This window comes from Idiotropiscis lumnitzeri, chromosome 14 (assembly GCF_059441095.1).
Source record: "Idiotropiscis lumnitzeri isolate Australia: NSW breed Sydney's pygmy pipehorse chromosome 14, RoL_Ilum_1.0, whole genome shotgun sequence".
NCBI lineage: Eukaryota > Metazoa > Chordata > Actinopteri > Syngnathiformes > Syngnathidae > Idiotropiscis > Idiotropiscis lumnitzeri.
This window is the reverse complement of record NC_142404.1, coordinates 9,930,094-9,943,231: the sequence shown is the minus strand read 5'-3', so window position 1 is coordinate 9,943,231 and position 13,138 is coordinate 9,930,094. Positions and strand designations below refer to the sequence as shown.

The 13,138-nt window shown below is 41.3% G+C and overlaps 1 protein-coding gene across 5 annotated transcripts in view; it reads left to right on the top strand.

The window, feature by feature from the left end:
- Positions 1-13,138, top strand: part of myo16 (myosin XVI) — a 100,543-nt gene that overhangs the window by 45,512 nt on the left and 41,893 nt on the right. For all 5 annotated transcript variants that reach the window (XM_088315425.1, XM_088315424.1, XM_088315422.1 and 2 more), the window contains 9 exons: positions 776-926; positions 1,004-1,154; positions 1,893-2,003; positions 3,942-4,007; positions 6,264-6,391; positions 9,018-9,123; positions 9,693-9,810; positions 10,476-10,623; positions 10,711-10,828. In XM_088315425.1, the coding sequence (XP_088171551.1) occupies positions 776-926; positions 1,004-1,154; positions 1,893-2,003; positions 3,942-4,007; positions 6,264-6,391; positions 9,018-9,123; positions 9,693-9,810; positions 10,476-10,623; positions 10,711-10,828 (1,097 nt within the window). The remainder of the gene's footprint in view (positions 1-775; positions 927-1,003; positions 1,155-1,892; positions 2,004-3,941; positions 4,008-6,263; positions 6,392-9,017; positions 9,124-9,692; positions 9,811-10,475; positions 10,624-10,710; positions 10,829-13,138) is intronic.

The window sequence follows — 13,138 nt, the reverse complement described above, 5'->3', positions numbered from 1 at the left end:
ATAATTAGTCCTTGAGTGGAAAATATAACTGACACTTTTTTCTTTTGCATCATGTTTGCATTGGATGTCTGGCATTAAGAAACGACTTGATTTATTTAAAAATTTGTTTAAAATAGATGTGTGTTACTTCGACTCTTGCTATAAGGTCTCCGCTTTAACCTTTCCTCAGTGTCAAAGCAAATACGATGTCTGCCTGTGGCCATTTAGTGTGCGCCTGGCTTGCATCACTCTGGTCATAATCAATAGCTGCCCCCCCCCTCACCCTCACCAGCATGTGGGCTCACAAGAGCAAGAGATAAGCCCTCAGAGACCTTCATGATCCTTCTCCCCATCTTTCTCCGTTAGAGCCCTTCATCCATCTTGAGTTTCTGGTTGATGAACGGAAGTAAGTGATGAGAGTCTGGGGGGTCGTCAGCTGCATGAAGCCTCTGTGTCCAATTACGCCCTAAGTGGTGCTTGAGTGTAAAATATTTCTTCTTAAGTGAAAGTGAAATTTTCTACATGTGTCTATCACATAAATACATGACCGGAACACGAGATGTTCACAAGATGAAAGTGACTCGAATTGAACATAAACTTTAGGGCACAGGTGTGAAACTCTTGGCCTGGGGGCCAGATCGGACCCACCGCATCATTTTTTTACTGATTCTTCTCCGTCTTCTATACTTGCCAATTTACATACACCCCTGGGAGGAGCAGGCCCATGTGGAACCAATTCATCACCACTTGAATTTTAAATTCTTGTTGATTTGGATTTTGGCTCAATTGTGCTCAGACATTGCTGCATCAGAGCACATAGCGGACTTACTTCTGAGTGGAGAGGCCTGCTGGTTGCAAAGGCTGAAGGACCCCTCCACCCCTCTGCTCTACACGGACCAACGCTATGACGGCGGCTCACATGACCTCAAAACCCCTGTCAAAAATCTGTAGGTTAAAAACTTCATCATTTGCTTCCTGTCTCGCTCTTAAATGGGTTTAATCACAACTTGAATTTGCCTCACAGTAATCCTCTGGGTGTCCCGATCTCGAAACGGGACAGCCTCCTGGAGAGGTGGGCCATGTTTCGACACGCGGGCGGAGCGCTCAGCCGGCAGCCTTCGCTGGAGAACATCCTGGATGGCCCCTTCAGCTCAGGAGCAACCAAACTGGAGCAGGTAATTTGCTTTTTTGCGAATCCTCAGAATGGGGACACCCACAGTCTAATGTGATGCGATCCAGTAATTATATTAGGTGTAAGGCTTTTGTGAGAGATTTTATTTTGGTTTAGCAACATACAGTAAAGTATGTGCCCTGCGACTGGCTGCCAATAGTCATTGGTGTACCCTGTCTTTCTTCTAAAGTCATCTAGGATAGGCTCCTGTTGACTCACGACTCTAACTGTGATAAATTTATGGACAATGCACATACATCATCACTTTCTTGTTAAGAGCAGCCATAGACTTGAGCTTTACAGATGCCAGGTGTGTGTTGTGGCAAAGAACTGTGTCAACTGTGACAGTGAAAAATTGGGATAGACGTTTAATAGAGGAATGACGATGGCTTATGATGGCTTATATACATCTGGCCCCACCCACAATAGGTTAAAATTGTTATTTAGACAGACCATATAAAAAAAAAAATGTTTTTTTTTTTGTTTTGTTTTTTTTAAATAAAATGCATATCAGGGGCGCTGACGATGCACATTGTGAAATGAATATGACCTTGTGTTGGATCTCATTAGATTGTGCAGATGTAGACAATGGAGTGGCCAGTGATAAGTATAAAGCAACAATTGCCTCACAATCCATGATGATTTGTGATGAAAATGGTTACAAATGGCACTGATTAAGAAGTAGTATTTAAGAAGTTGCTAAATTAGAGTAGGACTGACATTTTTTTCACACTTCACACAGGTAAAGCTCATGCCTCCGGCACCCAACGATGACCTGGCGTCCCTCAGCGAGTTGACCGACAGCAGCCTGCTCTACGAGATGCAGAAGCGTTTTGGCAACGACCAAATATATGTAAGTCTCTCCGTTGGGTTATGAAGATGTACCTCATAAAATGGGCACATTTATCCAACCAGATTTAAACGCAGCTCAATTTGTGCCACTTCTTGACTTACACTACTTTCAGTCACTGCTATTACGGCACAATAAAAGGCAGAGTCTACACTGGTTGACAATGAAAAATATCAATCTCAATTAGATTGATGGGGAGAAAATTATCAATGGATGCATTCAAGCCTGAATTGCCCTCATCTTCGACAATTGCCCCCATTTTAAACACATGCTATTTCCTTGTCTTCTGCCTGCATCCATCTATTGGGAAACCACACTCACACTCAATGTGTGTGTGTTAATGTGGAGGCCCATATGTGCGATGAAGTGGTCCACAGCAGGGGGGGTGACAGAAGCGTTGAGATTCAAGCGGCTCGAGGAAGAAAGGATAAATGACTGTTCATGTATGTGAAGCCAAAAGGACTGTGGTGGGTAAAATGCTGCAATCTCGGTGATGTCGCAGCCTTCTTGATGCAACTTGGTGTAATTTCACCATCGATGACAAAGGACACGCTCGCACATTGTGGTTTGGTTGCGTCAAGTAAACAGTCAGCCCTTTTATGCAAATGTCGATTTGCTTTTAGAAATTTAGCCGGCTTCTTATCAATATGACCTGTTGTATTTGATCAATGTCATTTTGAGAATCACTGGAGCAACGAGGGTCTATTACAAACAGCAGTTCCCAGATCCAGGTGATGCGGCTGTTTTCCTTCTTTCGATTATGTATTTTATTGTTAATAACGAGTACCTTGAGACATTATTATAATATATAAATGATATATTAGGCCTGTCAAAATTAAAGCGTTAACTCTGGATTGGTTAACTCAGTTCAATATTTTAACTCTGTTAACTCAGCTTTATTTACTTCAAAAATAATTTGCACACTTTGCAAAGTCAAATTGGAATATTGTATCATTTTAGCTGTACATTTTAAGCACATCATCTGAGAACAAAACACCCTGCTCAAGTTACCGCTGGGCCTTGCCAACCAACACTGCTTCAAAACAACTCTTCCCTAAAGGAAATCATCATTGACATTAATGAACCCGTTGTGAACTTTAAATTCATTTTTTTTTTAAAGTTTAACTTTAACATTCATAAAGAAATGTAAAGAAGAAATTAGACACTCAAATATGAATGATTGCAAAAATTAATTAATTTCAATGACCACTGACATTTTCCAGTATTCCTTTTATTGTATTCCTTCGCGAATGTCGTTTAGTAACAAGTGGCAATGCAAAAAAAAAAATTGAATTGTGTATCACTTGTGATCACTTAAAGTATCCATAATAACTCATTGGATGAGAAATTGAAATGATAAAGTTATCACATCCTCTAAATGTGTCCTCTCCAACAATAGCCTTCATATAAAAAGACCACTTGGGATTGTGATAAAGAGAGGACAAAGACTGCCATTGCTCCATATGCTCCCAGCAGGGGTGGTCAGCGATGACACTTTTGATGAGGTTTCTTTCACCTGCTGCCAGCAACGAAGGGACGAGAGCATCAATTGAAGCTGTGGACAGCCATCATTAAGAAGGGCTTGAGTGTTCACTCACGCGTTACTGGACTGAAAGTTGTTTACCCTCTTGGACACGCGAGTCAACCTCGTAAAGGCGTGATACGTTTAGGTCATCAACCTTGAACCAGCAAGGCCAAAACACTCTCCCAGCTTTCCAAGGTCCTGTGCGACTCTTTGTTAGAGACCGGAGGGTTCCAATAGTGCTGTGCTATTTTTTTCAAATGACTTCCCAAGTGTGGTGCAAATGATGTATTTAGCAGCATGTGGTCATTTCTAAGGTCATGTTCTGCTTAACCCCACTTTGGAAAAAAAAAAGAAATCACAGTTGGCATACTGACTTAAAGATGTTTGATTTATTTTTTTTTTTTGGCTCTCTGCAGACTTACATTGGACACATTCTGTTGTTGGTCAACCCAAACAAAGAGCTGCCCATCTACTCCACTTTGGTAAGCATTTAACATACCTGGAAAGCCTGTTTAGATGCTCTCTTAAAATGAGGTGAAAGACTCCAACAACCAGAATGCATTGAGCTCTTTTTCCCGCCTGCATTCTTTTTTTAGTGTGAACCTTGACTCGCGTTTTCCACGGCGGCTTTTGATAACATACGTACACAACATACACTGTAAATTTTCTATTTCGCGAATCCTCATTAGAGAGGCGAGTGAACTGCAGCTGCACCTTGAGCAATCGCTGGACATTCTCACATAAGAGTATAAAAAAAATATAACAGCGTTACGTAAGTTTGCAATGCACATTACATTTTAATGATGTAAATTCCTTGACTGTATCCGAAACTGTAAAAATGCTTTTACCTGGGATAGTCTTTGTAGTGCACATTAGAAGTTACATAATAATGGATGTTGGCTGCCTCGTAAAGAGACATAAACATGTGAAATGGACCTTGCGGTTGATTAATAATGCATTCTTCCTGTCAGCAATACACCGCGTAAGGCTGACTGTGCATCAAGAAATCAAGGCTGGAGCGTCGTGCAGATTGCGAAACTATATTTTAAACAAATGCAACTTTTTGAAAATGACTCAATACGCCTCGTCCATCCGCCAGCGGAATGCACTTTATTCCAAATGGCGCATTAGGAGGATTTGGACTAGATCGGAGGAGACATCTTCTCCGGCCAAGCTGCATCCCACTGTGAGGTGCTAGAAGGACATATGTCACAACATCCGCAGTCTGCTCGCTGTCTGTCACTCGTCTCACTTCTGGTGGCCTGCAACCTGCTCAGACCTAACCAGACATGCAGCCAGGATTTTAAAGTTTTCTGACATTTTACCGCTCGGTCGTCACATATCCTTTCTTTGCGCTGTGACTAACATTTCTCCGCCTGCCTAACATTTCTAAATTCAGTCTGTGTCCAAATATGCAACAGAATAAGACTCCAGAAGCTAATGAAAAAGATTGTCAGAAGGGATATGACGGTGCCTCTCCCTTGCCTCCCTGTCTATTATTTTTGCCATTGCATTATCGTTGGCTTTGTGAATATACACTTTGGCGAAGGTAACTGTGATTAAAGGTCATCCCATAGTTCCATCTTTTATTGATTTCTCCTTTAATTTCTTGTATAATTATATGATAGGACTTGCCAAGTTGTTACTTAAAACATTGCCTGTACAGTCTTCTCTTGGGGTCCTGCAGTGATCCCTGGACTATACTGCTTTATAAGTCTATAACACCTTGGATGCTTTCTGAATGTAAAAAAATAAATGACATTGATCGGCATCTCACTCACTGTTCATGCAGACATGAACTAGACTTTGACAGAGCCGAGTATTTTCTTGTCACATTGTTTGTTGACAGCACCACTGACTTGTTGGATTCTTTAAAGTCAGGAAAAAAAACAAAAAGGAAAAGAAAATATCGCAATTCTCACGTATCCAATTAATTAGAATTCTCTTATGTCGATGTGTGGGTATATAACAGAGACACTTCAGGGAAAAGTTAACCGTTTATTAAACACAACGGCACGGATAATTCAGTATGTGGCTCACATTACATGACGGATACTGTATTCATGTTTCAATGTATTACGATAGCAAGAATAACAAAAAATATATAACACTTGGAATTTAAATAACACCCATCTGTTTAGTATGTTATGGCATTCAAGGAAGATGTATTTGGCTTAGCTAGCTAGCTAGTAGAAATGGGTCACTTAATTATTTGTATAAAATGACATAGTTGGTAAAGCGCTTTGTTTCAACTGCAGCTGTTGCAAAAGCGCTATTTAAATAAAAATGGATTGCGTTCTTGCAGAAAACATCCATCACAAGCAGGTTACAAGAAATGGGTTAAAAACCACGCTAGTGCTTCCCGCAAATGCTCTGCCTCCCCTGCATTTCAACCTTAACCTGGAAACGACCAGGAAAGATTTATTTGCAGTGAATACTTTAGCATCATTAAACATGTTTACGATCGAATTTCATGGGAGATATTTTTTTTTGCTTTGTTTACCCTTCTTTAAAAAAATAAAGAATATTGCCAAATATGGTAAAGCCCTAATCGTCAGAAGCGCTGGCCACTCTAATGTATTAATGAGTTTTGGGTGAATTGCCGACTACTAAACCGTGCAAGGGTGTGATCTTTCTTGCTGCGCTCATACAACCGCCAACAAGGTGTGAATTACGAGACTGGTTATGTCACTTTGCAACCTCACAAGTCATGGCTTGTGCTTGTTTGTCTCTCTCAGGTGAGCCAGTTGTACCTGAGCTCCACAGGCCGCCTGTGCTCCTCTCTGCCGCCTCACATCTTTTCCTCGGCGGAGAGAGCTTACCACATGATGCTGCAGGAGAGACGACCCCAATGTTTCATCTTGAGGTGTGTCCCAACACAAACTGCCCTACTTGCACTGAGGCAAACAAAAAAAAAAAAAAAAAGTCAGCGGAGCGAAATAATTGCAAAAAAGATAAAAGTTTACCCCTTCTGTTTCAACACCTTTTAAACCCACCCCCCGCCCACCGCCCGAGAGATAAATAGCTGCGGGCCTGTTTGGTGTTCACACACCGATGATTGCGTGCTTGGAGTGTTGCGGTGTCACACACTTTGTACTTGGCCTGACGGCGGCAGCTCCTTGATTGCAATTACGCTTCGCTCCAGCTCTCCGGTAGCATTCCTGCTGAGTTGTAACCAATCTGGCAGTGAGTTAATGCACCCTGGCCACAGGCTATCCATCTCTCTCCTACACACACGCACACACGTGCTGGGACATTGACCTATCTAGTTCAGCTTTTTGCTCTCACTTTTTGTCATTCCTTGCCTATCTTGGTTCTTTTTTTTTTTACAACACAAAATGGGAGTTTGTTGGTTTTGCTTTGCCATTGTGTCTAAAACGTTGAGAATCGTTAACGATGTATTTATGGTTAGTGTAAAAAGAGCACTCAGAGCTAATGCAGTTTGTTTTATGATTAGTTATCAAAAATTGGTCATTTCTAATCTTTTTTTTCCTTATTTTTACTACTTTGTGGAGCAAGCAGTTGCTCATTTTGCCTACAAACCATTCAGGCATACATTTGCTTGCTTTATAATGGTTCTTAAAATATATAACATATAAAACCTTGATGTTATGTTAAATTTGTTTTGGCATGTATGCGTTTTACCCGTGGGTTGGAGAGAGCTGCATCAACTGCAAGATTAGTGTGGCATCACACCAACCAGATAGTTTATAATTTGCCAGTGAGTTACAATTCGGGATGCACTGATGTCACTTTTTTCGGATCAAGCACAAACCCGAGGACTTGCTGATACCAAGTACAGATACTTGATAATGCCATCACGCTTTACGTTCATCAAATACTCCTCAAAAATTCATTTTTTTTTTCATGAACATGGCATCTGTTTCTTTCAAATGTAACACTATTGAGCGTAAAAAGTTGACTTTAGAACGTAACAGTGACAGAATAAATAGCATATTAAAGAACAAAATATACTGTCCCTTAAAGGCAACACGCGTAGGTACAAAATACAAATCTCATGTTAACATCTAATTTCCAGCTCTTCTGAACCATGAAAGAAACATGAAAGCATCTCAACCTGGCTCCTATGTGGAAGTTTTATTTCAGTCCAGGTAAATTATGTGTTATCGGTGTATATTTTTCACGATACCAATACTATGCATAGCAAAAGTATCGATACCTGATACTTGTATTGGTAAAGGTGCATCCCAAACATGCACAGCAAGCATCGCCCTGATTCAAAAATCAGGATATGCCGACATTTGCGTCACGGCGTAGGTGCGCTACCGACAAAAATAGACACCCGAGTGTTATTTCCTCTCAGGTGGATTAGTACAGGTAGGTAATTGCTCTTTTTCACCATTTATTGACATAATTTTCTTACCTGTCATAAGAAACCAAAAGAAACTGAACCTTATGCCTTCATCCATCATCCCCAATCCAATCCAAAGTGATGAACCAAAATATCTCGCCTTCCCCACGATTTAAAACTGCAATTGGCCACCCCAAAGCTGCATGAGCCTGACCCTGCACACTCCTTCCATGTTTACAGACATTCAATCAACAGCCCTAATCCCCGAGGGCAGCTCGCTAACCAAATGCCCTTGAAGTCTAATAACTGCTCAAAAGAAAAGACGCTGGGAATAAGGCCTTTGGCCCTCACACTCAGCGGGACTCTGCGTAGGAAATACACGCTGACAAAGCGAGCAACACACTGCTGTCAATAGGGCGGCCTTCTGACCTTCTGCAGCCATCTGCTGCTGCTGCTGTGTGTGGATGTGTCACGACATGGACTGCAGCGGTACCTTATGTCGGACAACAGGCCTCGAGTCGTGGATACGCCACGGTCGTGACAGTATGTGGGCTGTGCTGATCACTGGAGCAGAGGATAAGCAGACGGAGTAGGAGGTATAGGATGGTGTTTTTAATGAAGATGGTCTGATGGATGGAGTGGATGACGTCGCGCTGAATGTGATGACACACGTATGAAACATCGTGGTGACTAACACTACACCTACTCTAGTGAGAAACATACAGCTCAAACAGTATTTTCTTTTTCACGCTATAGAGCTATTTTAGGAAGAGATCATTGAGGATATTAAAGTCGTTTTTATCAGGAAGGGACAGGACAGGAATTATATATTTATTTATTTTAATCTATGGTCCGGGATGGGACGGTACGATATTTTTTTCAGATGGAGTGAGTTGGGACGGGAGTGAAAATCCACTCCATGATCACCCTCTAGTTGTTGCATAATAGGGGAGGGGCATCTCGTGCCGTATGCCGAGTGCGTCATTGGGCGCTATTGTTACCACGCTGCAAAAACTCATGAAAACACAAATGGTGGGAATCCTCATGGATCATGGAAGTCACTGTACAGGTCTTTACCAATGGTGAAAAAAAAAAAATATTTACAAAAACCATCAACAGGCATGACTTATACTGTGTGTTGTTCACCTTCCTTCTACAGTTTCCTTTTTGTGTCTTTTAGTGGTGAAAGTGGTTCAGGCAAAACGGAGGCCTGTAAGCACATTGTGCGACACCTGACAGCCAGATCCAGCCCCAAAGGCTTCGCTCTGGAATCCAGAATGAAACACGTAAGTTTGGACTTGGCAAGAGAGTCATCGCAGGTCATCAGGGGCCACAAAGTATAATTTGACCTCAATGCGCTTAGGATAGCGGTAAAACATATGAAGTAGAGAAACATTTTTTTTCATTTTCATTTTCTAAAGAACATACAGCAAAATGTTGACTTAAGGTTTCATTCACAAGAAGCAAGGATTCCACCCACGTAATAAACAAAAATCTCCCTTACAATGCCGGCGGCCTCAGTATTAGTGAGTTCTGTTGTAATTCCCTTTGCTAGTAGCGTCATCACGTGTTTGCTGCTCTTACATCCTGCTCAGCTCACGCCTCTCCGTCTCCCTCGCAAAGCGTGTAGCTCGTGAGAACAAACGCGATGTTCCGCGATGAAGTCATCCTCATGCTTGCAGGCGATATCTGGGTCAGTGTGCTGCCTTATCATCTAGGGACAACTTGGCATACTACACTACACTGTACTTTGCTAAATATACAGGATATGGGTGCACACTGACACCTGGTGGTAGGAAGTAAAACATGGAGGACTGTGGATTTAGAATGTCCCATTTTCTTTTGAATGATGCAGGTGAATTGTATTCTGGAGGCTTTCGGGCACGCAAAGACGGAGAGGAACAGCAACTCGAGTCGCTTTATCAAGCTGTTGACCATCCAATACTGTGAGAAAAGGAGGATGCTGCTCAGAGGTAATTACCTTTACCTTAATTTGTTTATAGCATGAAATTAGTTGAATTTCAATTAAATTACAATATATTTTAGCTAGGGTTAGTATTTAGATATATTATGGGGTCGTGTGTTTTGTTGAAATTTAAAAAAAAATAATAAATGAATAAAAAATCCAATACCAGCACTCTAAAAAAATTACAAATGCTTAGCTAATGCTTATTAGTGTGTACTTATTATAAAGTGTTACCGGGATGATAATATTTAGATAAAATTTAAACTATATTTTAAAATGCAACTTCAGTTTGTATGTGCAAATTGCATTGTGAATTGTTGTTTGCGGTTGTAGTAGTTATACTATTGTTTCTTTTCAGTGTATGGCCGGGATATGTAAAAAAATAAATAAATAATCATAAAATTAAAAAATAAACACATGATTCTAATTTGTAAATGCAGCAAAATAACAACCAAAACTAAAGTAAAACTGAACCAAATCAATCTACCCTACAGTTAACACTCTTGTTTGCAATGACATCAAACTCCAGCAGGGGGAAGTGAAAACTCATCTTTCCAGCACTGCTTTCCTACTTTGCCCCTAGTTAGTTTGACCAACAAGTTTATTAATATCAGCTCACAATTAGAATTGACAAAAGACTGTCATTTATGTGACTCTGTCTTGACGTTCTAGCGCGTGTGTACACGTACATGCTGGAAAAGTCTCGTGTGGCCCAGTGTCCTCTTCACCAACACAGCTTCAACATCTTCTACCTGATGGCTGAGGGCCTCTCAGCCGAAGAGAAGAGTGTACTTTACCTCAGTAACATCTTGGCTCATCGGTGTGTTCTCTCATCGCTTCGTAATGCTATCAAACATCAAGCATTTCTCTCCATTTTCAATATATACACGCTTGTTCTTTTGTGAAGCTATCTTAGGGGAGGACTTCGAGCGGGGAGCCCTCCTGCGACTGCGGCATCCACGGAGTGCAGGGAGCGTCTCGCTGCTGTTAAGCAAGCCTTTCAAGCCGTGGGCTTCAACAAGCAGGTATCGACTGTTGATGTCTTTTGAAGCCGTTTCATGGCAATGTTAGTGACGGGCATGAGCTTAATGCTCAAGTGGTATGTTTGAGGTACTGTGTTAGCGAAACAACAACTCACTATTCATTATGGGCTGTTTGCAAGCAGCACTCCACGTTCAATGTCATAAGGCACCAAAGCCTTATGACATATATATAGATAACGGCTGTCAAGATTTAAATGTTAACTCTTAATATTATTTTTTAAATTTTTAATGTAGTTAAATATTTGAACTCAGTTGCATTTACTTAAAAAAATAATTGGCATACTTTGCATATTATGTGTACACCTGTAGATCATAATCTTAGAACAAAACACCAATGCTCAATTTACCACTGGGCCTTGCAAACCAACACTGCTGGATTGAACTAAATGTATTGTGTAAGAAAGTAAGAAGCCAGAAAAGAGTTTGCAATGGAAACCCCGCGCAGGAATAAAGACTCATAGATATTTGTTATTTTTGTACTACAAAAATGGCAGAAAACGAATAATATACATACAGACAAGACACAACAGCGTAACACATGAAGCTCGAGAACGGTCAGAATGACGGCAGTGGGAGTTCTAGTGTCACCAAACTGCGCCCTTGAGAGGTTGACGGCCACGTTATTACATCAGTAGGAAGAAAATGTCGAACAGACTTGGATGCTCTCTGTAACTACAAATTTATCTTTATGAATGTTAACAACCCAATGCCTCCGCTGCTCATCAAAGTTTGATAGCTCAATGTACTTTCCTCTTTCTTGTTTTCTTCGCGCAACCGCATTTTTAATTTGTAATAGTATCATAAAAGATTTTTTATCTATCTGTCTTTAAGCCAGCATAGAGCACCACTACATAACGGTAGTGTATTAAAGAGAAAGTGATGCTCCTTTTCATTTGGGTGTTTTCACCTGTTTTTCTCCAAAGGCACGTCTATCATGCCATCCAGGCACTCCGTCGCTGGGTTGTTCCTCTTTAGCACATTTACTCTTGTCTGTTTGCCTTTTGCACTATACTGTTGCTTTATATAGCTCATTTAAAACCACAATAATAAAGACTGGTGAAATAATACCTCCATGACGTTGGGTGTTATCTTTGTAAAGGCCTATCAAGTGTGCCTGTGTACCTAATATTGTGACCAGTGCGTGTGAGCCTGGGGTTGTTTTGTATGGATGAAAACTGCCGACGATACAGTAAATACATTTACAAAGTAAAGGCCAAATTGACGACTGGCTGTTCTGTACATACTAAATGAGGGATAAACATTGACAAGATGGCAAATAAGATGCACAGCTATTGATACTGGTATCAATAAAATTCTCCTGCCAGACTCATGCTTACACACACAACAGAGAAACACACGCGCACACAACCTCAAACTTATGCACTCCACCCCTCCTCCCTCAGAGATTGAGCACGGGCTAATGGGGTATTCCATTAAGCGTCCTGTACTCAAGGGCAGAGAGGTAGAATAGAGCAGGATGCTGGAAGGGAAATGCGAGTGTGAATGGTTGGAGGAAGGTTGATGTGTCGGGAATGGTGAAGAGGTGAAGGTCATCCCATATGGCGTCTGTTTTTGTTGTTGTTTTCCTCTTTGCAACACAATGTTGTGATCCCGTACAAATACAAATGCTATGAATGCTCACTGTCATTTTGAAAAGATTTGTTTACACCTGAATAGCTATATGTGTTTTGTTGTCCGAGCGCGATCAATGAAGCCTCTAATGTTGAGAACGATACTTTTTTTCCCCATTGGAAAGAATGGAAATAGGAATCGGTTCTGGGCCGTTTTCATTCGTCGATTAACTATGAAGGCTATCTTCTGAGTACATTTAAGCCCATTTCGTGGACGTAGGCCGTAGGACGAGAAGCCCTTTAAAAAGGATGGACGTGGTTTTTTTTTGGGTTTTTTTGTCCGTCTCTTTGATCGTCCCTTACCGGGTCATATAACCACAGAACACCCATTTCAGTGAGAGAAACACGCCCAGCCTGTTTTACGTGTGTAATCCGCCAATACACGGCGGATATTAAGATGCAGCGGGCCAAAGTACCAACCCTGGCACAATTTGGCTTTAGCCACAAGTGCTTCTACTCAACCGGTTCCCGGGGAGCCCGTTTACCTGTCGGTTGAGTAGAAGCGCTTCTGGCTAAAGCCTAACTGCGGTAGGGTTTTCACATTCTGACCTCGATTTGCCGTCTCTGATGTGGGTTGTGAGTAGTTGAAAGAACTATTGGCAATGCTTGGGCACGCGACAAATAAACCTACTCAGTGTTGTCAGCTTGGCAGCTTTGAGTT